Here is a 25,640-nt window from a genome sequence, read left to right on the forward strand (position 1 = left end):
TCCGACTTTTACGTTCGGTTGAAAAACCGCGCATGCGGTTTTTTAGTTGTGTTGAACAACGTATACGGCAAAATTCTCGATGAAAAAATGTCCATACTTGGTTTACACCAGTGTCAAGTTAATTATGGATTAAATCGTACTATGTCATAATTGAATCATATTATCAGCGGCTGGTGCATTAAAGTTTTTTGTAACTACAAATTTATATCTTTAATCTGTTACAGTTGGCCATCTTAGGTTTTAGATTTGTTCATATCAATAAAAGTCTGATTACATGATTGTTACAGTGTAAAAATGTCAGTATTTATTCAGCTCTGAGGGTACACAAATAATGCTATCATGAGCAGTAAAATTCGGCCTGTGTTACGTATAATGGTTCCGTCATGCCTGCAATTCCATAGACGCTGTTATAATTGTTTTTCGTAAGATTCATAATCGCGATGAATAGAAGCCTGAAATATTGAGTTACCACTCGTGTGAAGCGAAAGATGAAACGAGTTACAGCGGTTGACGGTTCGAGACGTTGACGCTCAGTTTTCCACAAGCGACTTAAACCACGAAGGATAAACAAAACGACAACGTTAATTTAAAAACCTAACGTCATTCCAAAATCGTGTTCATTGTTCCGTGTCATTTGAATAGCTCAGACCTCAGCGCCACCATTGATTCGACGGCGTTATTGAGTAACCGTTTCTTCATCCCCTCCACCTCGCATTGGCTCCGAGGCATGACAGGTATAAATAGGGACGGCGGCCATGATGGAATTATTCGTTGGTGCGAAGCGTTGAGACGAGGTTGCGTTGTGTTATCATAAAATCGACAAATTGACCGGCACACGGTCATATTGCTTAATAATCTCGCTCGAAGCGGGATGAAAAAATAAACATAAATCAATCCACTTCATCAGTCTAACTTCAGCTGTCCGTACTCAGACCTCAGTGTAGGCTAGTCGGACGCTGATAGTTATCATCGCGGTGACATCGGCCGGATTCAAAAACTACCGTCAGGAATAATCAAGCAGGATCAACAAACGAGTAAGGAAATCGAAACAACTGAATAAATATCGTCCGGATTGACAAAGAGGAGCCGTGATTACAAATTCTGCCGTACTTCACCTTTGTGAGGTATATATACGTATATATATATATATATATATATATATATATATACCTGATAAAATACGCGATAACGTTGCCGAATTGTGTACACCTTATACCAACGAAAGCTGAGAAAGAGGCTCGCAGATAATACCTATTATTATTTGCCAATGATAGTCTGAGGGGAGAGAAAACACAGCGAGATAAGAATACAAGAAGCTAGAAAAAAAATACAGCTAAACATTTTCTTGTACGGTTCCATATCCTGGCAGTGATACACGCGATTGGTGACGAAAGTGAAAGAGAATGAATAGCGTCATATATTGACAATCGGCAGGAAGAAGACATCTCCACTTTTGGGCATATGAACAAAGATCACGAGTTCACCTAGAACACCTTGTCTCCTACCGTATGAAACGTAAGATATTTGTGTATATGTTTGGTATACTCTCGATGTTTTGATAGTAGATTAGACGAAAACAATTGCTGGTATCTAAGTTGTTGACGGTACTCGAAATTATCTGAAAAATCATGCCCCAGTTGAGAGAGTGGAAGGAGAAAGAGATTACTGTATTATTATCCGAAGAGAACTTCTTTCGCAGTACAGCATCATTCGGATCATCACTTGTACAGTTGCACCCATGGATCATTTCTCGGATCCGTTACAGGATGGAATAGGACTACAGACGAAAGACACGTAGTGAAATTAATTAACCGGATAATAGATGCAATTATCTAGTTGCTGAAAATGTCGTTTACGTAGTTTTCGTTTTTGCTTCATCGTGAATATTCTACCGACAAGGGCGACTCACGGTATTGAAAGATTAAAAATTAATCATTTGACACGAACTTTTATAACTGCAAATATCACTTTTCATTACGCTAACGTTTAACTTGGTCCTCTTTCATCCTGCGGAGGCTCGTCGAAATCGGACGCCGGCACTTCTGGTGTTCGCCTCGTCAGAGCTAGTTAAGGGCTATTGAAATAAATTAACTCTACTAAACCTTAACAGTTTATCCGCGATAAGGAAGTAGAAAGTTAACGGAGCCTTTCGCACATTATCTGCATATCCAGGAATCCGTGATATTCGAGAGGAATAGAGAGAGCTGCTGGAAAACCTGCAAAAAGCATCCGGAGAAGCAATCGAGCAGATTAGACGAGGAGAGAATAATAAGCCTACCAGACGCGACGCTGCACCGTAAATGGCAACGCTGGGAGGAAACATGGCAACCATGTGTGCGGAGAATTGTACCGATGGAGGGATTCTGTACGAGCTTATGTCGGAGGAAATCTGGGCACCATGGAATGCAGCCCTAAGCTACTTCGAATACCAACCATGGTTCTTCTCCCTTCTTGGAAGTCTGATGGTCGGACTTTCAGGAATTTTTCCCCTCCTCGTTATACCGATAGATCACGGGGTCGATTTGAAACACGGAGGTGAGATAACACGTTCCCACATTTTCTGCAAGACTGTGCTTACACACGATTCCTTTGTTTGTTCCCTGAAACATGGCGTCCGAGACATTTACTTATCGTGGTGCTAGGCCGATGAAACCCTTGATATTGTGTTTCCCTGCATATTTCCCGCTTCCTGCCAATCTCAAGTGAAACAACTAACTTAATTGTGTCACGTGTACATTAACATTGGTCACCCCTTTTCCAAAGGTCGAGTGACAACGAAAAAAAAAAAATAACAGCGTGAAGTTTCGGCACACGGAGTGTGTGTGGAGAACATACTCGATGTATTGACTCGTTGTCTAGGTTGACTGGGTGGGGCGTGATATGGTGTACGTTAATTTATGTACCGTAGAAAACAAATTACGCAATGTTTAGCGGGTCGCCCAATCTGCTCGAATCCTTCGGTAGAAACTTTTCGACAAGGAATTTACTACCTACTATTGTGTACGAAATATGCCGTACTTAACAAACTCACGATGAGTATCGTGGTAGACAACTTCGCGTCGGGTTCTTCGCCAGTGGCTCTCAAACTCTCCTAAACCTATAGTGGCTCCTTTGTCAGGCTGTTCTAGGCCAGTCACGTTACCGAATCAGTGGGAAAATAGCGGCAACTGCGCAGGGTTTAGGGCGATCCGTTAGGCCTAAGATATATTTACCGAGTACACTAGATTCATATTTCTCGTGAAGTTAACTTAAATTCGTATTTACCAACGAATGGGATATTTAAATCGTGACAAATATTATACGTTGAAACGATGCATAGTCATTTAAATCGCTAAAGCGAGCTTCTACCTCAAACATTTTTTCACTCCCGTGGACGTTAGTATTTAAAAATGCCTGGAATAGAGTGCGTGAAAAACAAAAATTGATGCATTGTGAAAATTACAGTCGATTTTGTTCAAACAGGTTGCCTGACTGAGACGACTCGGTCGGTAAACGTAGAGTTGCGGCATCGCTGTAATGACCCGTCATTGGCACGCGCGGATCTAAATAAGCTGTCGCCTAAATGCGACGCATTATGCCGCAGACCGCGTTATTTATTAGCACGCGGAATGTATGCTGAATGTCTAATAACGGGGCCCTTGAACAACGTAATGCCGCCAGATCTTGAACCTTGTTTGGCGTTGAAGATGTACAAAACTAGGGACCGGTTATATAAGAATCCGGTTGACGACCTTCCCTCCTCCCCGCCAACATGAACGAAACGTTGGTCAGGACCTAAGGAAATTTCTGACATACTCCACTTTACGCTCGAGCAAATAGTTTATCCCTCCGTTATACAGAAGGCTACATGAAGAATATTTTTGTTCTTTAAACAATTCCAAGAATCACAGGAAATACGTAACAACTATCAATCTTTAACGAATAGAAAAGCATTTCTCAGAAAATTATCAGTGGATCATCATTGCATGAATAGATGAACCCTTCGTCGACCCTATAAACCCTGAACTTGGAAGCTTTAGTGCAAAATACTTGACAGGCGCAGAGTTCACTGTCGGGATATATTTTGTGCGCTATTATAGTCTTGGCCCGGACTTTTACTATGTGTTTAAATGTTGTTATTCAAGTATGCGTCGATAGCGCAGCTAATCAATTAATGGTAGTTGGTTCTCGAGATATCGTTCGTTAAGAGACAGATGGTCGTTGAAAGAATGCACGTGATCCACATGACGCGATGTGCGCAGCAACGATACACGAACCGTTTTCATATTATCATTGTATTATATTGTGCATCACGATACATGCAGTGTAAAGAAGCAACAGAAAATTGCAATTTACTTTTGCGCGCCCCTTATTGTTTCAATGTATAATATCGGATACTGAACAATTATTATCGTTTGACATACTGGAAGAAACGTAGAAAGTGACAAGCTATATAAACAGCAGTAATAACCGTTCAAAAATTTGGCGCACAGATCGAAAACAAATTACGTCCGAACTCGTATATGATACGTCAGCAACTCACTTGCCGTATCATGTTGATAACTTATTGTAGGCGTGATGGTAGCTGCAAAACAATTCCTGCTTTGTGGAGAAACGAGCGCAGAAAGGAACAAAGAACATTCGTCTTTTTCGAAGCTCTTTCAAGTATCCGCCCAGTTTGAAACAGCTCGCGGAAAACTGTGCAGTTTTTTCAGTTTTATGTTCAACTTTGAAAATTCATTTCTGCGCAAGATTTCTCCGCACTCGGTCTGACTGGACAAAAAACGTTGTACTGTCCTAGTTGTAAAGACGGTGTACATAGTTCAGTGACATTAACATTTTTGTTATATCGTAGACGCAGTAACTTGGTTAAAAAACGACTAGACAGTAAAATGTTTTTCGTCCAGTCATAAATTGAGGCTCAATTTTGAAAATTCATATCGGCGTTAAGATTCCTCCGGACTCAGTTTTCCTAGGCAATATACATTGAACAAATAGAAACATACTTTCTTTGTCGTAATGACATTTATATTTTTTTTACATTGTAGGCATATTCGCTTGGTGAAAAAATATGCATGCTTATGACGTTGATAGATGTGAACACGTGTTGTATCCATGTCACGGTAATGTGATTCTAAGCTTGGTTTCATCCCATAACCTCACTAATTAATTTCGCTTCAGATAAGGATAGGCAAACTAATGCATATCGAGATTAGAGTAACTTAGTATATGAATGACTAATTTTTGTACTCTGGCGACATACATTTTTATGTAGGCACACGAGAATACACATCTTTCACGTAATGTTGACAGGTCGAAGTACATTTTCAGGAATATCATTCACTATTGCGAGTATATAAATTACAGTACATACCTACGTCAATTTATCAGCATTTATGCTTATATGAGAATAATGTATCACATAAACTTTCGATTGTGTAGTCATAATGGATGTTACAAATTTAAACAGCAAAACAATTAGCATTTAATAAATTACCATGGGTAGTCAGTCTGTATTGGAGGTGAAGTTGAAAAAAATAACCATTTTTACCTGGACTACAATCAGACGTTTCAAAATTGCCTCGTCCAGTTATTTTTTCATAAAGTTTTGTGATAAAACATAGGAAAGATAAATAGGTTGGTTTGAATTATAAAGAATAAGACCATCCAATGATACATACGTTTGTAATGTAAATTCCTATATTTTATTGTTTATAGATATTTTTGCTCGTTAATCTAAACAGACACGTTTGGCTTGATCCTGCAGGTATGTGCGAATGAAAGTCAAAACTGAAACACGTTCAAATCTTTGATATTTCCTTTCAAATCTAAGGCCGTCAGTTACTTACATGCCGAGATATAGCAAGGCATTTATAATCAGTGTGGTAACGTGATCCTTGACCGCAAATTATCAATTCTAGAATCTAGATCACAGTATTGACTGTGCAATAACGCGCTGATTGAAAAATCAGTTCATCGTGAGGAATCAGCTGTTGAAATTCTTATAATAACATTTTAAACACTAGACACCGACGCTCGCTGGTTTCAAGGATTGAACACCTAGCTCACGAAAGTTTCTTGGGGAAATAACAGGAAGTTTCAGACAAAAATCAAAAAAGTTTCGTCATCACTTATCTACATATATTCATCGAGGAGCACTCGGGTTTGTAAAAACTTTTTCTACGACGCAATTTCTACTGGATTCATAAATACGGGTCAATCCTTCTCTCGCCCTTCACCTTGAGTCTCTGGTTGTTATTGTTAGCTAAACCATTATATAATTATCGAATCGATGAGAATTCAAGGTCAAAGTTGAAGTGTCACCAAAGGCAACGCACGAAGGCTGAATCGGTTTAATTGAACGTTAAAAGAGGTCGAGGATAAACCGAGGAGATGCAGAATATAAATGTTATAACGTAATGCGGAAATATAACTTACGATACAATTCTGAATGTTACATAAATTTACTTTTTCCAAGAGTTTTTCACGGAACTAACACATTAGAAATTGCGTACTGGAAACAAACTTTTAGTCTATATTATGACTCAATAGAGTTTATAGACCAAGTACTGCAGCACCTTGATGGTTCAACTATTTATCATAAAATAATAATATTTAATCATCGGTCTTGCTTATCATGCTTTTTATTCTAGACAGCGTCCCACTCTTCTACAATGTTCAATGCAACATCCTTGTAATTCGATGTGAGGAATGGAAGCACAGAAGCAAACAGCATAATAGAAAACTGCCGCACAAATTTCTGTGCTTTATTAAATCTTCATTAGTCACTGCTTAATCACTTTGCAAAGTCTGAAAGTCGCTGATTTCAAGCGTCTCGAACGATATGACTGTGTTATCAGCCCTGCAATCATACAATATACATAGTTAAGCTTGCATTGGTTAATGTTGAAGTGCAAAAGATTCGAAAAAAAGGAAAAAGGATCAATCCTGACCGCGACAGTAGCCAAGATAACAGATGTAATCACTCACAAAACCTCTTTATCTCGCGATTGACGGCTATGCATTGTATTTGAATTAAAAAAAATAAGCTTTAATAACAATATCACCGGGAATATCTGTTACGCAAGCTTGAAAGAAAGGCTTTGTTTCATGCACACTATGCACGTATTGCATCCATGTATGCATGTTTATTTTACAATCAATTCTCGTGACGTTTCAGTTTCTGCGCACTGTGAGGACACTCTGTTGTATATTATAATTGAAGAAAAAAGGGCACTATAGGAATGCTGCGAAAAGATAACAATAACGTATGTGTATGTACGCGACATAGTCAGATATGTTTTCTCCATTGTATCTGCATTACCGCGTCTCGAGTAACTTTATCTGTATCTTTGAAAATAAAAAAATTAAAATACGTCGTGTTCGCAAAAGTAATGAGAAAAAAAAAAAACCAATGCACGCGATAAATACTCATACGGAGTCGAAAGTGGCTCTGGACAATTAGCCTTTGGCCAATGACTTGTATCTAACCCCGCGTTATCCGTTAACGGAATTATGCGGCATTGTAAATGACCGTAGTATCAGATTACTCGCGATAAATTTTGCATTTTAGGGGGCGTATCGGACAGGTTTCATGATAACTAATCCGAGGAAAATGATCTGTAACTGTTCTCGACTTTGATATACTGCAATTATCCATCATTCGTCGTAGCTAAAAAATAGTACACCGCGATTTTCTCATTCCGGGAACGACCAGCCAATCGACTAGATCAATGCGCATTGTGCAGTGCTGTAGCTTCGTTATACATTGCAATTATTTTACTATCTCATATTCTCATTCTTGATTCATTTGAATGGATGAGGGTAGACACTGGGCCATGGAGGGATAGAAGATTAGATTGGAATCGTTATTGGGTCATAAAATACACCGAGAGAAATTTTTAGTTCCGGTTATCGCTCAGTCCTTGTCTATTTTCATTTTTTATTAATTTTATATTAAATGGTTACGTTTACCTCGGTTTTCGTAATCCCAACAATATTGAAACAGTTTTTTTAACGATACCTGTTTTACTGAATTTTTCTAGTTACTGTAACAAATGAAATTTCTCTCAGCGTAGGGCTTTGGTTTTTGACCAACATCACACTGCACCTTCCATCTTAGCTACGTTGTGCGAAGAGAGAAACCGAAAGTGAAAGTCCATAGAAGAGTTAAAGGGGCTAATCAGTCCGTGTTTAACCCTTGAGACGATTGCTTATTTCGGATACACTCTGGAGGAACGTCAATTTTTCACGCAGTCCTCGGCAATTGGTATAATCCACGTGCAATGAAAACACCTTTTTTATCTTTAACCATGCGACGAGCTGAGGCTGGAAGCCGGTTATGTTAATGAGTTGTTAATGATGCAACCCAGAAGTAACTTGCGTATATCAATACCTATTAGCAGAATATACGAATTGTTAGTACATAGTCGTTACGTATAGTTACTATGATAGCACCTTGTTAAACGGCCAGTTGAACGTATCGTTTTATACATATATGTATATATACACGTTGTTCCACATAAATTAATTGAATGAAAGACACGCGGATCGACTTCTTGGCAAGCATGCGAATGAATTGAAAACGAAATGTGATGACCAATACGCAAGACACGTTCAACTGCGTAGTTCGCATTCTTGCCAGATGCTGGTCTTCCGTACCAACAGTAAACCTCCGGACTACAAATTAAAAATATCCAACTATTCCGTCAGGACCATGACGACGGTAAAATGTTTGGCGCAAGAGATATTTTCTTTGTTATGTTCTTACCATTGTAAGTGCTTTGCATTTCTACGCATTGGTGCAGCAAGCGCTTGCTTTCATAGTATGAGATGCGAGGAAAAAGTGCAAATTTTTATTCAAAAACAGTTAATAGTTTGTCGCGTGACGCAATTATTTTAAGTAAAATAATGCTGTTTAAGTCGCTTTAGAAATGTATATACAGGGTAGGCCAATAACCGTGACTGACTTGAACCGTGAATAAAATCCGAACGCGTCGACCAATTTTCGAAAACTTTGTTTTGCTTGAAACTAGAAGAATGAATCTTTCATGACGCGTGTGAAAATCTGAAAAATTTCATTGATTTTTAATATTTCAAAGTTGACTTGTCAGTGAAAAATTTTCGCCCACGATTGAAAATGTGATCCTCTATAGGTAATAGATCGCTGGCTGAATTAATTTTGGTGAAATTTTCGCTAATGTCTCCCGAAAATAGAATTCTAATCATGAAGCGCGCGTTTTGATTCTAATTTTACAAGAAACGCGTCGTGTCATGCGAATAAAATCTCTGAGAATTTCCAAAATGCCGGAATTAATCTTCGAATCACAATTTCAGGAGGAAATTGAGTCGAAAATTTTTTAATATTAATTGTTTTCAGTCTCTCGGTGACTTTTTCAAAACCTGTTTTTCAAGAGCATGTATCTCAACAGCGATTTAAGATTTTACAGATTTTCAAACGTGAAATGAAAGGTCCGTTCTTTTACTTTCAATAAAAAAGAAGTTTTTAAAAATCGGTCAACATGTTTGGATTTTATTCACGTTTTAAATCGCTCCCGTTTTTTTTTTTTTTTTTTTGTTTTGCCCACTGTATACGTAATGTGTTCAGTTGAGAAAACAATTGGACTTCTTGGAGACGCAAAAGAACGGTCAATTTGAAAAAAAAAATAGCATAGCACACAGGGTGGAGTATTTTTCATCATTCTTGAACCATGTGATGTAACTTCCGAACTTATCATCGGTTCGCAGCTTTCTCATTGCCAATGGAATGAACTTGCATTGTAAGCAATGGTTCGTAACTAATTTATAGGGTATTTTCGCACGGTTATGAAACATGGAGCAGCGTGCGTGGAAGTGATAATGTGAAAATCGTTCGAAGGGTTAATTCTAGTGGATGAGTCTCGTGGTCTGTGTTATAGAAAAGATTCACGCAATAAAAATTATTTCATGCCGCACGATATCTGGATTACTTTTAGATAGTGAGAAAATTTAACTTCCATTAATACTAGCACATTTTTCTATGGAATTATTTTTTTCCATCAATTTTGCAGCGTAATGAGTCCGGGAAGCAGAGGTCCGTCCTCTAGACTGTTTGAATGAAAGAATATCTTCTGAGTGATAAAGTAAGAGGTGATGTGCTTGATGATAATTGCAAATGAACAGGTTTCGTGACTTTGTAATCTATGAGATTATTATTTTAAAGGATAGAACAAGTCTAATTAGTTTCCGCAGAATCTCTCACGCACTCGCGATACGATCACAATTTTGAAACTCCCCGCTTATACGATAAGCACATAATGACGTTACGTTCTTTGATCCATCGCTGTGAAGATCGCGGTGCTTGGGAAAGTGTAACGAAACATGTTTAAGAAAAAAATTCCTCCCTCCAACCCCGAAAAATGATACCTCAAATATGAGACACGTGCAAATTACGAAAAACACTTGAAACCATAGTCAGCAGTTTTTGCTATTTACGTTCAATCACATCAGTTGTTGTGTTTCGGAAGAGTTTCGGACTCACGTCTCGCATGTAGATGATTTGATTAATCGGCGATAGACCAACGTTACAACTCAGTTAAAAAGCAATTATGATATTGGATAACGATTATCATCAGCCGTGATCTATAGATTCTGTAGAATTGCGTGATACGTAAGACGTGACGTTTCTCAATGAATTTTTTCTTCGCCTTCAGATTAAGGGCATTATTCACTTCTCCTTCTTTCTTGCGTAAATAGCTCTTGAGAGAATGCCTGTGCATAATCAAGATGTAAAGCATCTCATAACACGTTGTAATAACGATAACAAGAAATTAATTATGACAAATCATTTAGATATCGACATTGGCACTTGTTTCGCGTTTAATCCACAAAATTCTATTTCGGATCAAAAAACCAACGAAGTGAAGTTGACTTCGCAATTACATCCTACTTCAGTGGTAAGTCGGCTGCATGTTTGTAAAGTCTGTACCAAATGAAAAAAAAAAACAGAAAAAAAGCAAACAAGTAAACACGATAAACGGCGCTTTCGGGGAATCCAGATAATTTCAACAGAATTCATTGAGACGGACGGTTTATCATATTTAATAAATACAGGAAGCGATGTCTATACCATAGTAAACGGTCAGTTATATTTGCCTCGATAGTTTTAGACCGTAATAAACTGTTGATGTCAGACAGCGCGGCATGGTTTGAATATTGCGACATGTTTCATAACAATAAGTATAGTCAATTCCGCTCGTTCGGATATGATTGAGATTCTAATTATCGCCGGCACGTGACGTATCTGCAACACATATCGAAGAGTATTTCGGCGGCTTTGTCAGACACCGAACGGAGTGGAATACCTAGTTTTTACGTACGTAAGTATGTAACGCCGTGTCGCCGGTTAGCAAAGACGAATGCTTGTGCAAAATATCAAGCGATCGTATCTAACTTTTACAACACAATGGGCAGGTGTCCTGGGTTTTTGTGTTATTGCGTTACTTTATACCAGCTAGCCGCGGAAACTTTACACTTTCTCCTCGCATTATAAGTAAATGTTGGACATCTCGTGCCGCTATCACGAATCGGTGAACACACATGTCAAAGTTCAGCCCGATTAATTCTCATCGATGATGCGCACTGGGTGAGTAATATATTGTCGCAAATAGGCTATCGTCGTTCAGATGTGTTAATAAAATTGTTGCTTAAACGCATCGTCAATACGTGTATGCATATGGGCATACACCGTATGTATAATCGCTTTTTTACTTGCCTTTTTACAGAGAGCTCAGGAACACTCAATGTTTTATTGAGTTTCGCAGTCGGAGGACTTCTGGGCGACGTTTTTTTGCATCTACTACCAGAAGCATGGGCAAACAAGGCGCTGAATCAATGTACGTATAATATATACAAGCTGTTAGTAATTCAAATTAACGTGGCGCGGCACCGAATGTTCCTTGAAACATGCTTTGCTAGTTAGGACAAAAAACTGCACAAGACAATTACAGTTACTACCGGGCATTGAAATCGCGGGTGACGTAATGATGTAATGGTTACTGCATAACTGCTGGTTGAGTAATCAGTCTTTCCGATTAACAGGGCGCTTATGATTATGTTTAACGCGTATTGTATTATCCTGCGGATTTTTTGCGGTCAACGATACTATATTCAATTCATTAAAGAATTATCAGTCCGTAATTCCACGTATTTTCACGTGCGTGGGCAAATGTTACGCACGTGCTACCGCAGCATCTTCCCTTATCATCGCTTAACCGGGTTAAAATTCAATCTGCACGCCCTGAAACAGCCAATTTAAATACGAAAATGTAACAGTGTAGGCAGCTAATGCTTGTACGCCAGTGTCAGGGTTCGTCTCGCCTGCGCTTTGATGACCTCTTGAGTCTAACATATTAGTGCACGTCTCAAATCTGTAAAAATATATCTCGCCTCGGAGATTATTACTACGTCATTTATGAAATGAGTCCAGCTATCTTTAACCGATGTTAGAAGGCCGTCAAAGCTGCAAGAATTTGAGTAACGAATAGTAGGTACATCCAGAAGTTTTTTCAAATTTATATTGTAATATCGTTGCTTTCTTTTTTCAAGGGTCGAAAGAAGGTCACGCGTCGATGGCATGTGGCTTGTGGGTATTGGCAGGGTTCCTGGTCTTCGTGATCGCGGAAAAAATATTTGGTGGATTAGCGCATAACGGAGACGACGAGGAAGATGAGGAGGACGAAGAGGAACATGAAGTTGACGTTGACTTTGACGACAACATGAGATTGTCGGAAAGCATAAACGCGGCCAAAATAAGGCAGCTGGAATTCTTGAATAATAACAACTTTCAAAAAGAATTGGAGAACAACAATTGTCTAATGTCTAATGGAAACGTGAAGAACGGCTGCGTGAGATTAAGTGCCCAGATGATAAACGGTATCCCGAAGGATATCTTTAGCCTAAACGGTGGTTGTTGCAACACGTCCAACAGCTGCAAAAACGATCTGAACGCAAAATTATCGAACGGCTTTATTTCGAACCTTTCAGATCATGCGAACTCTGTGAAAGACTCGGCAGAGTTAAAAAATGGCGTCGTTACGAAGGGCAGTAACGGTTACGTGAAAATGATCGATGAACCAATGAAAATCACCAAAAATTCTTCTCGCGAAATAATTGCAGCTAAGAAAATTGCTAAGAAAGAGAAAGCTAAACATATTTCTGGGTACCTGAATCTATTGGCCAATTCAATTGACAACTTTACCCACGGCTTAGCAGTCGGTGGGGCATTTTTAGTTTCCTTCAGGCTCGGGGCTCTTACAACCCTAGCTATTCTTGTTCATGAAATACCGCACGAAGTCGGAGATTTCGCTATTCTTTTAAGAAGCGGGTTCAATCGGTGGGACGCGGCTAAAGCGCAGCTGCTAACAGCTGGAGGGGGAATTTTTGGCGCTTTAGTTGCCGTGTTATGCTCTGGAGGCGGTGTCGGTAAGTTTCAATGCTTCGGTCTATTCCGACTGAATTCCTATAACAGTTTGTTTGAAACGTCGTTCCCATGGGCTATTGCCTCGATCATTGACATAAATGGGTACTTAAATGAGACAATAAACTTTTTTCATGACGGATTAGAGAAGTTATTTTAGACATTTATTGTAGTTTCCGCTTCCGCAAAGCAACATGTTCAATGCTTTAAATACACGTAGGAATTATACATATATACGTTCTCGAATGAATATGTGGAATAAATTTACCGTTATTATTTGCAGAGGCTAGAACAAGCTGGATTTTACCGTTCACAGCAGGGGGCTTCCTTCACATCGGTCTGGTTACTGTCTTACCTGAACTTCTCCAAGAAACGAACCCTAAAGAATCCTTGAAACAACTAGCTGCTCTTCTACTTGGTATTACGTTAATGGCCTTTATGACTGCGATATGTGATTGAATATCAGAAGATTTTTGAGTAATTCAAGAAATGAAGTTAAACAAGAAATGAAGTTAAAAAGAAAGAAAAAAGCTATACAAAAACCCATAACGCCGCGCAGTGCGTAATGCGCAAAGTATATGTGAATGTAATAATTGCAGTTTTAAAATGATTGACTGAGCGAACTGTAAAGTTCGTCAAAATTGGACTAAGAATTAACACTTTAATTTTTCTTTATTCGTTTGTCAAGACTTTCGGTGGAATTTCTTACAGAACTTGATTTAGTTGAAAATTGATTAATGATAACAATAAGTATGCAGTATATGATAAACATGAAACCAAAAAAAGACATCTATTTTTTGAAATCGCGCTTAATCTCATATGAATGGGAAAATAATTGAATTATATTTATTAGTCGTTATTGTTAATTAACCATCATAATGAAAAGGAAAAACTGTTGACTTATTCATAGAATGTACATTTCTCCCCCCATCCCGCAGAAAATTTATGCTCAATGAATCAAGGTGTAGGAAGTTTATGTTCTACTTACTAGGTATCGTGAGTTCAAAATGTAAGTATAAGCAGTATTTGCCATGTTATACCTGTACCTATGATATATCGATAGGCGTAGGGTGAGAGTAAAGATAAAATTGAAAGGCATAGTAAACTGTAAGCTTAGGGTTTGTAAGATTGTACTGTATAAAATATATTTTTAAGTTCCTATAGAATCGGTGTCAAAGAATTTTTGCCGGTATCTTTGATCCTCAATTAAATAATTTTGGATTGAATTTTGCTGATTTTCTTGCACGGGAAAATATTGTATGTGATATTAACTGATTGTGAATAATGGCTTGAAATTCAGAAAATCAGTAGTAATACCAACTTTTCCAGTCTATTGATGTAAACCCAATATAATAATTATTGTACTTAAAATAGTGAAAGTTAATGAGATTGGTTATTTTGCTATGTTAATTACGAGTGCCTTTCTCCCCGGTATGTAAATACAGCACGATTTTCTAAGCACATTTTATAATGACCATAATATATCTAATTCTGACCTGTTTACATCTAATCATCGGGTTTTGTAAATAAAATAATTATTGTATGTGAAGCGAAATTGTTTTATCTCGGCGTATCTCGCGTGAAAAATGGTAATGAACAATTTTGTCCGCTTTAATATAGAGATAATTGGCTTTATGCTAATCCAAATCTGCAGACAATTGTATGTTGAGTAATTCATCATTAAGTGATTATTACTTAACGAGTATCAAAGTATCGTGGTCAAGGCACACTGTTGTTTTACATCAGTTGCTGTGTTTTATTTACCATTATGTTATTCAGTGTCGTCATTTTAGTCAAATGTCGGGGGGATGATATTTTGTATGTACAGATATAATTCATATTAGGCTTGTGAACAGATATGACAGTCTTAAAAATTTATATTTATAGAGTAGTCAACAAACGGATATTCACTTACAATACCTTACACAAATATTCAATCATCTTACTTAAGTATTAAAATCTAAGGTTATTGATACGTTATACTGCACCAACGGGTAGTTGGTAGATCCTTTCATGACCTTACAGTTCATCATGAAGCTTGTCAAATATGGTCTGCTTCGTTTTTTCTACCAGTCTCAGCAAATGCCGAAGCAAATCATCATCGTCTGAACGCAATTTTAGACCCAAGCTTTTGTACAAAGCACTGATGCTGTGCAGAGCAGCTAAGATTTCTTCTTCGCTTTGTTTAAACTCAAGTTTGCAGATATTGCCAGCAGTGAGTACGCATTCGTAAATAGCTTCTAGTAAGTCATGGTCTTGAGCATTGAATTCAATCTTCACTTCATTCTGTATAGTTTTTACTAGTAAACTGCTTAACTGTGAGCATAACTTATGTTGTACTATTTTTCCCTCTAATTCAACATCTGTATACTCTTGCACTTTCAAATTACGGCGCTCCAAGTCTTCGATTTCATTTAAATTTTCCCTTTCGATGATCAAATCGTTAACCAGGTTCATTATACGTTTCTGTGCAGATATGGGACCATCTGCCAAGACCTGTGAAAATATTTCTAAGCCGCCGTGACTCAGTAGTGCTTTTTGTGCAGCTGGGTAGTTTCGGACCAGGGAACCCAGTGCGTATATACATCGATCCATCAATTTTGAGGTGCCGTGTTTTGTCAACATGCGCAAAATGATTGGGACAAATTCCGACTCCAGTGCTATCTCCTTCACCTTCGGGTTTGACTGTACAGCTGCTCCGAGGACATGAAGGGCTTCACACTTGATCTCCTCTATTGTGCCATTGAGACAAGGGTGTATCACTTTCATCAGGCTGAAAATATTTACAATGTAAAGTGGAGACCGATTGTTATCTGATACGAATTAATACTATAAAAATTGGCACAAGGAAAGTTTTCCTAGAAGGCAGATGAAGAGCAATGTATTAATTTCAGACTAGAAGCAACAGATTTGGTGAATGGAAAATGAAAAATGTGAAAATGCTAAATTCTATTTCAAACAGTTCTATGCACAATTTCAAAAATTGTAAAATGTAGACTGTTCGCACCCTCCGAATCTGGTGAATTCGAGCCCATTGTCAATGTCGTGGACCAGGTATTCTAACTGACCCAATATATCCATGATGTCTTTGATCTCTTTGGCATCTAGTGATCCGGACATAATTGCAGTTCGATGAGTATCAAACTGTTCAATGAAAATACCTAATAAATCAATGTCGGTTGACGGGCCAAAGTTTATGGTCTCATACTCCTTCTTCAGTTCATCAAAGCTCTGGAACCTGGCACGCTTTGGAAAAGAAAGGAAAATAAGATGTCAGTAATGTGGAAAATGCGACTATTTCCTGTTTGACATTAAGATAGATTTGAGCGACGAATTACCTTGGGTTTCCGTGCGAAAGGCGTCTTGCTAGACTTAATTTTTTTCAATTCGGTTTTTAATTCTTCCCCAGATATTTTCAAAGTCCTATCATCGTGCTGAATCTGTCCATCATTAATTTCCGAAGGTTTTAAATTCTCCGCGTCTGGATGTAGGGCTACGGATTTGCGCATTTCATCGTTATCCGAAATCTCTTTCTCGCTGGGTTCCATCAGTTTTGCTTCTGTAATGCCAGTTTGAAAATTATGCCGAACATGAAGACCTTTTGGGATTGGTGTGCCTGAAAATTATTAGCGTTCATTAGGAAGCGCGGGATTCGTCGAATAATCGAGAAGCCTCAAACCCCGACAAAGCTTTCAAAATGTGAAATATAACGGCGTATCGAATCTTATCGCACCGTGTAAAGTGAGGAATTTAATAGGGCGAATGATCTATGAGCCATATGCCGATCTCTCGTTGGTAAACGATCAATTTATGCAATGACACGAGGCCTGTGTACTTGACTGACGTTGTAAGCACACGTCAAGTGCGAGAAAAGTAGTCCCGTTTCTCGACCTACCCTTTTCAACGACTTGCCATTCTTTGGTGGGTATAAATACACTGTCATTTTTCGATTCTTTCTCCGAAGCTACGATATCGTTGAACCAGAGATACGAGACTATGATAAACAAGCATAGATCGCACGCGTAACGCATTTTCCAAGAGAACGTGTCGAATAGGCGCTGTGAGCAAGTGCCGGATTTCTTCTAGAATATACGGTTACGCATATACGAATTAAATATCCGTTCTAAGCGACACGAGAACCCGTCAATAATATTTACAAGGGTTTTTCAATACCACGCACTCGCGCTGTCAAGTTTTACAAACCGTTTGCCTATTGTTGAGAAAATTTATCTTATTAATGCAATCGTTTTGCAAAACCTAGTTCATCACTTCTGTCGCCAGGTGCCGTCTCGAGACCAATAGCGCGTCGGAATGACCGCAGAAGTTTGGAGGCAGGACCCAATCAGAAGGCGGAACGTACTCTAGGCGCGCAAGCCGAGGGACGCGAAACTCATTTGCTGCGAGATCGTCAAACACGTGTGACCATTCCGAGTCTCTGCCCAGTTACGCGGCGTCCCTCGGCTTCAGACCCGCAACTCAAAACGTTTGAATCTGTGTATATCTAATCGATCGCCATGGCTGAGGAATATTTATACGGTAAATATTATACTCTAAGACTTAACGGATATGCTGATTTATTTATTTTCCATAAATAGCGAATACTTTCGATACATACCGTTGTTTTAACACCGTTATATGCCTACGTGTGGACGCCGGCAGAATATCGGCCATTATGCAGGCGAATCATCCATTGTCTTTGTACAAAAATCTTGGTTATTATACCATTCATTATTTCTCTCATCGTCGATGTGCCACAGAATGGTTATTATGTTGATTTAAATTATGCTTAAACTACATTCTTCAAGTCTTGCGTCAATTTGTATGCAGGAATCACTTTGCAAGGACCCAATGCCACCGAGGTCTGGGATCCTGAGCACAAAAACGAGGACGTTGACGGTGCTAATCAACATTTTGGCGCTGACCAAAAACTCATTATCAAAATGGTAAGTTGAAATTGTCAATCTGGTAATCAAGTATCTAATTTTTTACACTTCATCAGCTACTATTTGATTCATTTTGTGTTACCCATCTTTAGCGCCATTGTCGCCGTGCGTACGCAATTTTGCCGATTCACATTCTCAACCTTTATAACACGCAAAATTCGATCCTAGAACAAACCAGAAATAAAAATTTATAAATAACACGTCAGTGTGTCAACAATCGATGATTTTTGTCCTTGCAAATTGTTATCGCTGTTTTTCACGCATTTTGGCGCCATTTGCATTCATCTTCTAAACTATTGTCATTCGAAAGAACTCTGAAATATTCAATTCATTGCTATTGTATACCTATTTGTTTCTGATAAGTTGCATCAATATAATAAGTATAGTCATGCCAAAAAGAAAATCTGTACTTAAATTTTCACAAGCTAATTGATTGTCTAATCGTTGCAAGTTGTAAGATCAACATCTATAATGTAAATTATTTAAGCTTGAGTCGACATTAACTGGCTGCTGTTTTTATTTAAAAAATTATGAATGACGAGCGATCAAGAATAAACAGTAACACGTTTCAATTTCTGATAAAAAGTATGTCAGCCTTGAGGCAAGCTTTGAAAGTACTGTTTATTTAATATTAATAGTGCATCAGTTTATTGCTACACTAACATTTAGCTTATGAATATAGTAAATATAATCCGATGAGGTTCATTATCTATATCTTTTTTTTCTGACTTCAGGCACTTCTGGGACCTGAGGCCAAAGCTGGCGAGTTAAATGTACTACAAGTTGAGGCGATGGGACTCAAAGGTCCAATTAAAATCCCAATTGCCTTATTGGAACTGGGCAAAACTGCACAAATCATCCTCGATCTAAGTTTCCCTGATCCACCCGTCACATTCACCTTAATCAAAGGCAGCGGTCCAGTCCATATAGTAGGACACAATCTCCTTGGTAAGTTTCATTTTGTTTCGTAGATTAATCTTCCTTCACTCCTGATATATTTGGACAAATAACACTTGCAACATCACTACCAGCTGTGTCAGCGATGCACGCTCAAGGTTTGCGAGACACCATTTGGCCGCAATCTTTTATAGACTATCGTATTTAATGAGAAAATGTTTCATTTTAATGAACTGATGCTAGTGACCAGAGTCAATGGCGACGAATAGTAATTATGCTGAAAAATTTGGAAATGAAGCCTAGCAATTGAAATTTCACTGAATCTCATGAATATTTAGTACTTTCATAGAATCATTGGATCTGAAATTTATGTATGATTATCTTTAAAACAAAGTTTACCCCATTCGGCTGCTGACTGAAGTCACTAAATTCAGCTTCATCTCATTTTAGTCATCAAAAAACTATGATTACAGTTTTATTTGCACTGTATTGTATAAGAATATATTGTGTGAATATATCATGCATTAGTAAACTCGATTATTCGTTACAGGGACGCATATGGATGAATTTGAAGACATGGAGGACGAAATGGAGGAAGAAAACATCGATGACGAAGATGATGAGAAGGTGAATATAAATCTAAAATTTTACAGCTTTTAGCCAGGGTTTTTCAATTAAAAATTGTCAATTTTGAAAATAAATAACCCATTCGTAATTACATTTGATTCAGACCATTGGTTATTGTGCAAAAGCAAATTAAGCGTATTGTAAACAAAAATTCTGAAATTGGATTTGTGTTAGCAATACGTTATCTTAACAATCGGTACAAAACTGAAGGAGTATGGTTAGAAGTTAGGAGACCATCATACGTTATGTGAATGGGAATTAATATTTCAGGCCTCGCATAAGAAACGGAAACTTTCTGGCGAGGGTAAAAAAAATGGCACCAAACGCGCCAAGATGGATGAGGAGGTAGACAAGGAGAACTATCGAAAATAGCATGCTTGGTCCTAGCAATAAGTTTTACATATCTTACGTTAAATACAGACTATACATTTCAAACATCAATTAAATTCGTTTTAATCATCAACTCTTTATTTCACCAGACTAGAGTGATGATAATGGTAACTTTGAAACGTACAGATGTACTTGTCTATGTTACATCAAAATAATTTAAGTTTTAATTTTTTTGAAAAATAAACAACGTCTTTGGAATAATTGTTTTTTAGATTTTGCATTTTATTTCACTACCTACCATCTTGGCAGTGTGCAATATAATGGGCCTACTCTAAATGTTGTCTATACATCTTTGACTACTTTCCAGTCATTGTAATATTAAATTTTGTTTCTCAGGGTTTTATGATACATAATTTTGATCACAGATTAGGTTTTATAATTTTTTCTTTTACGACTACGAGTTTTGTTACTCGACGGTAAAAATAATGTAACTATTAATTTATAAAATAATGAATTGTTATTTGAGTAGTTAAGACTGATCGGTCTGGATTTATGACACTATTGTCTCTACACTAGATTCAATTATTAGAACAGAATGCGTAATCGGAATCTGCTCTCATTAATTTCTTTGATGTTTTTGATTTAGGACCCTGAGGATGAAGAAGACGAAGATGAAGAGCCCAAAAAGAAGAATGCGAAATTAGCGACCCCAGCTAAAAACAAAAATCAAGCTAACAAGAATAAGAAAAAATAAATCCGTGGTTTTATTACCAACACATCCTAGGCTAGGCTCTTGAATGTAAGTTCATCATCATTCGCGTTTTGCGTGTTACAGTATCGTTTCATCTGATAGTCAAAAGAGACCGTTCATTATCCATTCACGGATTCTAAAATCTTGAGGCTGGGTTGTGTACATTTTTCTCATGATAACAATTGTTCTTCAATCAAAAGCAACGAAGAAGCAAAAGCAAAGAGAAAAAGATCACAGATATTAGGCACACAATCTGTTACCTTACTGAATTAATGCGTTACTTGAAGATATCCAGACTAATTTTGTGTAAAAATACCTATAAGATGAATATGTATTTTATTCTAGCGACTATAAAAGGGTCGCGGAGCCATGACAAGATCATCAGTGAGAACACATTTTCGAGGAATAAGTCTATATAGAAGGCAATGCAAGTTCGACTCTTCAGTATTTAACGCTTCTGCGTCTCCCTGAACATCGGCATAGCAATCTACAGCTCAGATTTGAAAGTTCGTGAATCCGAATACTAGACAAATGATAGACTGACAGACAGACGGAGACAGATTGACGCATGTTTTAATCCTACTCTTCCGCAGCTCGACTTCCAGTCAGAAAACACAAAGCTATATTATAACACCACTTGATAATCATATTTACTTCTTATAAAGATCATGACGGAATTTTTATCCCACTGATCTAGTATATTTATTTTGAACTAAACGAGGTCTTTGATTAATTTTATGACCATTAGAAGGAGTTAAAACAGAACATTGTCATCTCTCGATATTCATTCCATTTGAAGAAAAGTAATAGCCGGCGTACAGACACTATATGCACGGCGCACCGTTCTTATTTAACATGTGTTATACACAGTGTTTTCCACTTACGTGCCCATACGTCTGTATACTCTTTTGTACATATACGATACAATAAAAATTTCACTTAACTTTTACTTAATATTAATTTATTATGTAAATTTGTACAGTGCGTGACTAGACTTAGAAAACACTTTGATTGTTTGAAAAATTTTATGTCAAACCTCCCATTATCCGCGCGCGGTCTAATTTTCAAGAAAATATGAAGTGGTGTGGGTAGTTAACACTTTGAACCACGGCCTTGAACAGTTGGAGCCAGGTAAAAATCAGTGGGATCATAGTAACGATCGGTTGTTTGATATTCCATAGTTATAGTCATATTAATAATTTGTACTACTTTTACTCTTGAAATATTTGATATTTTGTAAATATATTCGAAGGAATAATTATGCTGGGATGAAGTTGGTGTGGTTAGAATTTTATAGTCGTAGGTCTTCTGGCCTACCATTTTACGACCTCGATGAAGAAAACATTTTCAAATACGGGATTACTTCCACGAAAATTTCTAAGGTTGGTTTATGACTGTCACATGTCTTGCTCAGAGTTGATAGGTTGACAGTTAAATGGCAGGAGTTATCACTGTGGGAAAAATAATAGAAAAAAATTGTTACATATTAGCCTAAGTCTACCGAACGTAAAATGTGTGCATCACCTTATATCAAAGTTCATCATTGTTTTGGATACGTAAACATTGGTTTTAACGGTTAACAAAAGTTGGGCCTCCTTGGGTTTCAAATTTTTTACTAACAACGTCAAACCTCAAACATTTGGGAATCATTCATGTACCTAAATTTCGAATCGAAACCATCGGGGTACGTTCTAGTTATGTATCCACCAAGTACTTAGCCGACCTTGTCGAGTGATTTTTGCTATCTACGGGGATAAAAGTAGACTTACAATTAGTTCGGTATTAGCAAGCAATATGTACAGAACTCGCAAAGAATCGCTCTTCAAGATCGAATTGATTGATATTGCCTAGATCTTGAAGAGTCTTCAGCTATTTTAAAAAAGTAAAATTATGTATAAATTATAGGAGATTTTCAAAGTCGCCGAAAACGTCGAGGACCAGCATGTGTGCGTCTCGAGACACGTTTGACATCTCGGAGATGCAAAGTGTCGACTTGAGCGCGGAGTTTACAGAAAATACTGTCAGCAGCGGCGTTGATTGTCAATTCAGTGGTACTCCGGTTCCCGATTTCCCATTTGAAGCCACCCGAGAGTCTCAACTCTTTGACGAAGTCGTCGAACTGCGCCAACAAGTTGTTAATATTTAAGAAATATTTTTTATCATTCGCGCACTTGTCTGTAATATGTACATATAAATCTACGATATTGTGCAAAGACAGGCAGCACAGCTATTACGAATTTTTTCAATTACGATGGCTTCCAAAAAACTAGACAAATAGTGCAACTACATATTTGTGATATTATTTTTACGTTTGCAATTTTTCAATTTTACTGTGAATTGTTTGTATTATACCTAAGGCAAGGTAAAATGTCTGTGAAGGTAGCAGACTTGAACCAAACGATCGCGCATGTTGAGGCAGCTGTTCAACTAAAGGATACGCAATTGGAAGGCTTGCAACGGGATAACGAACGGTTATCATCAGAATTGAAAAAGCAACAGAGATGCAACAGAAATCTAAAACGTAGGTGCACATGCCCAGTGTTTTAATGATGCTATTAAAAAATTTTACTTCGATGTGTTGTAATAAATTCAGCAAGCTTTGTATATAAAAAGCGTTTAATTATTGATATCGGAAAGAAAGTTTAATTGCGCTACATGTCTTACTGGCGTGCAAATAGTTGATACTGATATTCTTGAAAAACAAGATGGTAGAAACAAAATGAATCGACTTTAATTCCAGAACAGTTGGACGACGAAAGATTCTTTTACCAAAAAGAAAAGGAGCACTTTTGCGAAGAGATGCAGAATCACAAAACGTGTAAGCGTACGGACGCCGGCTCGACAAGGTCTTTGCAGCAGCAGAAAAGAGAGTTCGAAAAGATCCAAGAAGCTCTGGAGGAAGAAAACAAGCAACTGAGAGAGGAGCTTGTTGAGAAGAGCGAAACGACGTACAATCTTTGCATCAAATTTCTACGCATGAAGCATGCCAAGGATTCGTTGAGGCAGAAACTCGATCAACTTCTGAGAGAGCACTTACAGGTGATGGCCGAAATGATGGAAAAACTGGACGAGGCACGGGAAGAGCTGAACATCATAGTATCCGAAAAATTTCAAGAGCCTGTACATCTCAGCAAAGCCAAATTCTTACAGGTTACAGCTTCGTCTAACTAGTCTATTTTCATTTTTTTGACCCCAAGAGCCAACTTTGTTGTTTCTTTCACATCCTCAGGTTGTTCAAAGAAACAGCCGATTAGTTCATGAGAACGCGGCGTTGAAGTTACAGTCTCATCAGCTCACCCAGAATATCGAAAAAATAAAAAGTGAGGCGCAAAAGACGCGAACGATAAACGTCGATGCAAGAACAATAGAAAAGTTGGCTATGCAAGGGAAGAGGAGACGGAAGGAAGAGACCGTCAGGTCATTGTCCACGAAGTGAGATTTTCTCTAGTTTTAGATCTGCTGAATCGATTTCGTGAAGTAATGTGAGTTACATGTTTCGTATTACAAGAACGGTATCCAGGAAGACGGAAAAATTGGGAACTTCACTTTCGTCTTTGAGTACGTCTTGCGGTGGTCCATTGGTTGACAGTTCAGGGGATGCAAAAGCCCCAATGAAATACCAGAACAAACGCGCTACATTTGATATTCCGGAAGTGGACGAGCCTCCGGAAAAGCGAGTAGAACGTCGCACCGAACGAACACAGAGCGCACCAGAAATTGTGCAAACCGTGACCTTTAAGCAGGATCTTGCTTCTGGCAACGGATCCGAGTACACCAATCTTACTCAGCGTAGTGTCGAAGTTCGGGACATGTATACGAACACATGACGAGGCATAAGGTCGACGAGCTCGAGGCTGGGGCAGTAGAAAAATCCGTAACCACTATTCGGACACTCACGTAACTAATGGCTGGTTGAGATGTGTTATGAATCACTTCGACGTCGCAGTGTTCTTTTGGATCGATAATAGTTTGAATGTAACCGCAGTACTCGCATATCGTGTATTGTCAAGTGATTAATAAACGTATCGAAAATGTTCATTATGGACGTTGGCAGTTGCGGAAAGTGGACTCTGTATTTGCTCCGAGAATTATGCGAACGATAGCTGTTGATGATGCACCTTGGAGAGATTCACGATTTGTATCTAACATAACAGTATGGATGCCACTTCACTGACAGGGCTGAAAACTATCTGATGTTGGAAGAATGTACATGGATAATTGATTTAAATCGCAGTTGAAATACTCACGCTACTTGCTGAATATTATAGTAACCTTCAGTGCACGTTATCCTGCCGTATTGCGGTTCAGCTTTCTGAGTTCCTCAGGATGTAAGCGGCGGATCAAGGTTCTAAAAAACTGACTCTGGGTCAAACAACCTCTCGTCGTGAAAATCGTAGAAGAAAGCGAAGCATAATCACTTTGTTCGGCCAATTTTAAGTAAAATTGTAAAAATGTTAAAATCAATGTATTCGGTTGCCATATCGTTGTAATTCTGCACGAATAGGCAATTCCGAGGAGTTACAGCCAAAAAACGAAAGACTTCCCGTTGTGATTTCTCTGCTGCTAGTCTTTTCTTCGTGATTTCTTTAGTGTTGATTCTATGCTGTTTTTTGGTGCGTTTATGTCGTTCCTGAGGGTCGTAAGGGTCCTAAGAACT

The 25,640-nt window shown here is 38.1% G+C and overlaps 4 protein-coding genes across 8 annotated transcripts; 3 read left to right on the forward strand and 1 right to left on the reverse strand.

Annotated features, from left to right (window-relative positions):
• Positions 1 to 757: 757 nt before the first annotated feature.
• LOC124187996 (zinc transporter ZIP13 homolog) lies at positions 758 to 14,984 on the forward strand. Its single transcript, XM_046580229.1, has 5 exons — positions 758 to 1,515; positions 2,173 to 2,535; positions 11,742 to 11,852; positions 12,565 to 13,440; positions 13,719 to 14,984. Exons 2-5 carry the CDS (start codon positions 2,301 to 2,303, stop codon positions 13,892 to 13,894), a joined length of 1,398 nt encoding a protein of 465 aa, XP_046436185.1. The 5' UTR covers positions 758 to 1,515; positions 2,173 to 2,300; the 3' UTR covers positions 13,895 to 14,984.
• On the reverse strand, positions 14,244 to 17,697 carry LOC124187995 (nucleotide exchange factor Sil1). Of its 2 annotated transcripts, none has more exons than XM_046580227.1 (4): positions 17,331 to 17,697; positions 16,774 to 17,051; positions 16,443 to 16,681; positions 14,244 to 16,208 (listed from the first exon to the last, which is right to left on the reverse strand). In XM_046580227.1, the coding sequence occupies exons 1-4, from the start codon at positions 17,464 to 17,466 to the stop codon at positions 15,455 to 15,457; spliced, it is 1,407 nt and encodes a 468-aa protein (XP_046436183.1). In that variant the 5' UTR covers positions 17,467 to 17,697; the 3' UTR covers positions 14,244 to 15,454. The 2 variants fall into 2 exon arrangements, with proteins under 2 accessions (XP_046436183.1, XP_046436184.1); XM_046580228.1 differs by lacking the exon at positions 17,331 to 17,697 and adding an exon at positions 17,169 to 17,226.
• Positions 17,698 to 17,769: 72 nt separating this feature from the next.
• Positions 17,770 to 21,932, forward strand: LOC124187997 (nucleoplasmin-like protein). 4 transcript variants are annotated; one of them, XM_046580232.1, is made up of 7 exons: positions 17,785 to 17,971; positions 18,263 to 18,378; positions 19,113 to 19,326; positions 19,826 to 19,902; positions 20,173 to 20,247; positions 20,879 to 21,031; positions 21,329 to 21,932. In XM_046580232.1, the coding sequence occupies exons 1-6, from the start codon at positions 17,950 to 17,952 to the stop codon at positions 20,984 to 20,986; spliced, it is 612 nt and encodes a 203-aa protein (XP_046436188.1). In that variant the 5' UTR covers positions 17,785 to 17,949; the 3' UTR covers positions 20,987 to 21,031; positions 21,329 to 21,932. The 4 variants fall into 4 exon arrangements, with proteins under 4 accessions (XP_046436187.1, XP_046436188.1, XP_046436190.1 ...); XM_046580231.1 differs by having other exon boundaries at positions 17,770 to 17,971; positions 20,879 to 21,932; XM_046580234.1 differs by lacking the exons at positions 20,879 to 21,031; positions 21,329 to 21,932 and having other exon boundaries at positions 17,787 to 17,971; positions 20,173 to 20,493.
• Positions 21,933 to 23,350: 1,418 nt separating this feature from the next.
• On the forward strand, positions 23,351 to 24,810 carry LOC124187861. Its single transcript, XM_046580049.1, is given in 4 exon segments — positions 23,351 to 23,563; positions 23,696 to 24,133; positions 24,213 to 24,415; positions 24,492 to 24,810. Coding segments are annotated over 4 exon segments (1,173 nt in total).
• Positions 24,811 to 25,640: the final 830 nt, after the last annotated feature.

This window comes from Neodiprion fabricii, chromosome 1 (genome assembly GCF_021155785.1).
Source record: "Neodiprion fabricii isolate iyNeoFabr1 chromosome 1, iyNeoFabr1.1, whole genome shotgun sequence".
NCBI classification, from domain to species: Eukaryota; Metazoa; Arthropoda; class Insecta; order Hymenoptera; family Diprionidae; genus Neodiprion; species Neodiprion fabricii.

Excerpts from the sequence above, each read along its gene's own strand:
- LOC124187995 (XM_046580227.1), bottom strand. The coding sequence starts at position 17,466 with ATGCGTTACGCGTGCGATCTATGCTTGTTTATCATAGTCTCGTATCTC. Across the intron at positions 17,052-17,330 it reads ATGGCAAGTCGTTGAAAAGG|GCACACCAATCCCAAAAGGT; the intron begins GTAGGTCGAGAA and ends AATAATTTTCAG. Across the intron at positions 16,209-16,442 it reads GAATTCACCAGATTCGGAGG|CCTGATGAAAGTGATACACC; the intron begins GTGCGAACAGTC and ends AAATATTTTCAG.
- LOC124187997 (XM_046580231.1), top strand. The coding sequence starts at position 17,950 with ATGGCTGAGGAATATTTATACG. Across the intron at positions 19,327-19,825 it reads AGTAGGACACAATCTCCTTG|GGACGCATATGGATGAATTT; the intron begins GTAAGTTTCATT and ends TATTCGTTACAG. Across the intron at positions 19,903-20,172 it reads ATGACGAAGATGATGAGAAG|GCCTCGCATAAGAAACGGAA; the intron begins GTGAATATAAAT and ends TTAATATTTCAG.
- LOC124187996 (XM_046580229.1), top strand. The coding sequence starts at position 2,301 with ATGGCAACGCTGGGAGGAAACATGGCAACCATGTGTGCGGAGAATTGT. Across the intron at positions 11,853-12,564 it reads AAACAAGGCGCTGAATCAAT|GGTCGAAAGAAGGTCACGCG; the intron begins GTACGTATAATA and ends TCTTTTTTCAAG. Across the intron at positions 13,441-13,718 it reads ATGCTCTGGAGGCGGTGTCG|AGGCTAGAACAAGCTGGATT; the intron begins GTAAGTTTCAAT and ends TATTATTTGCAG.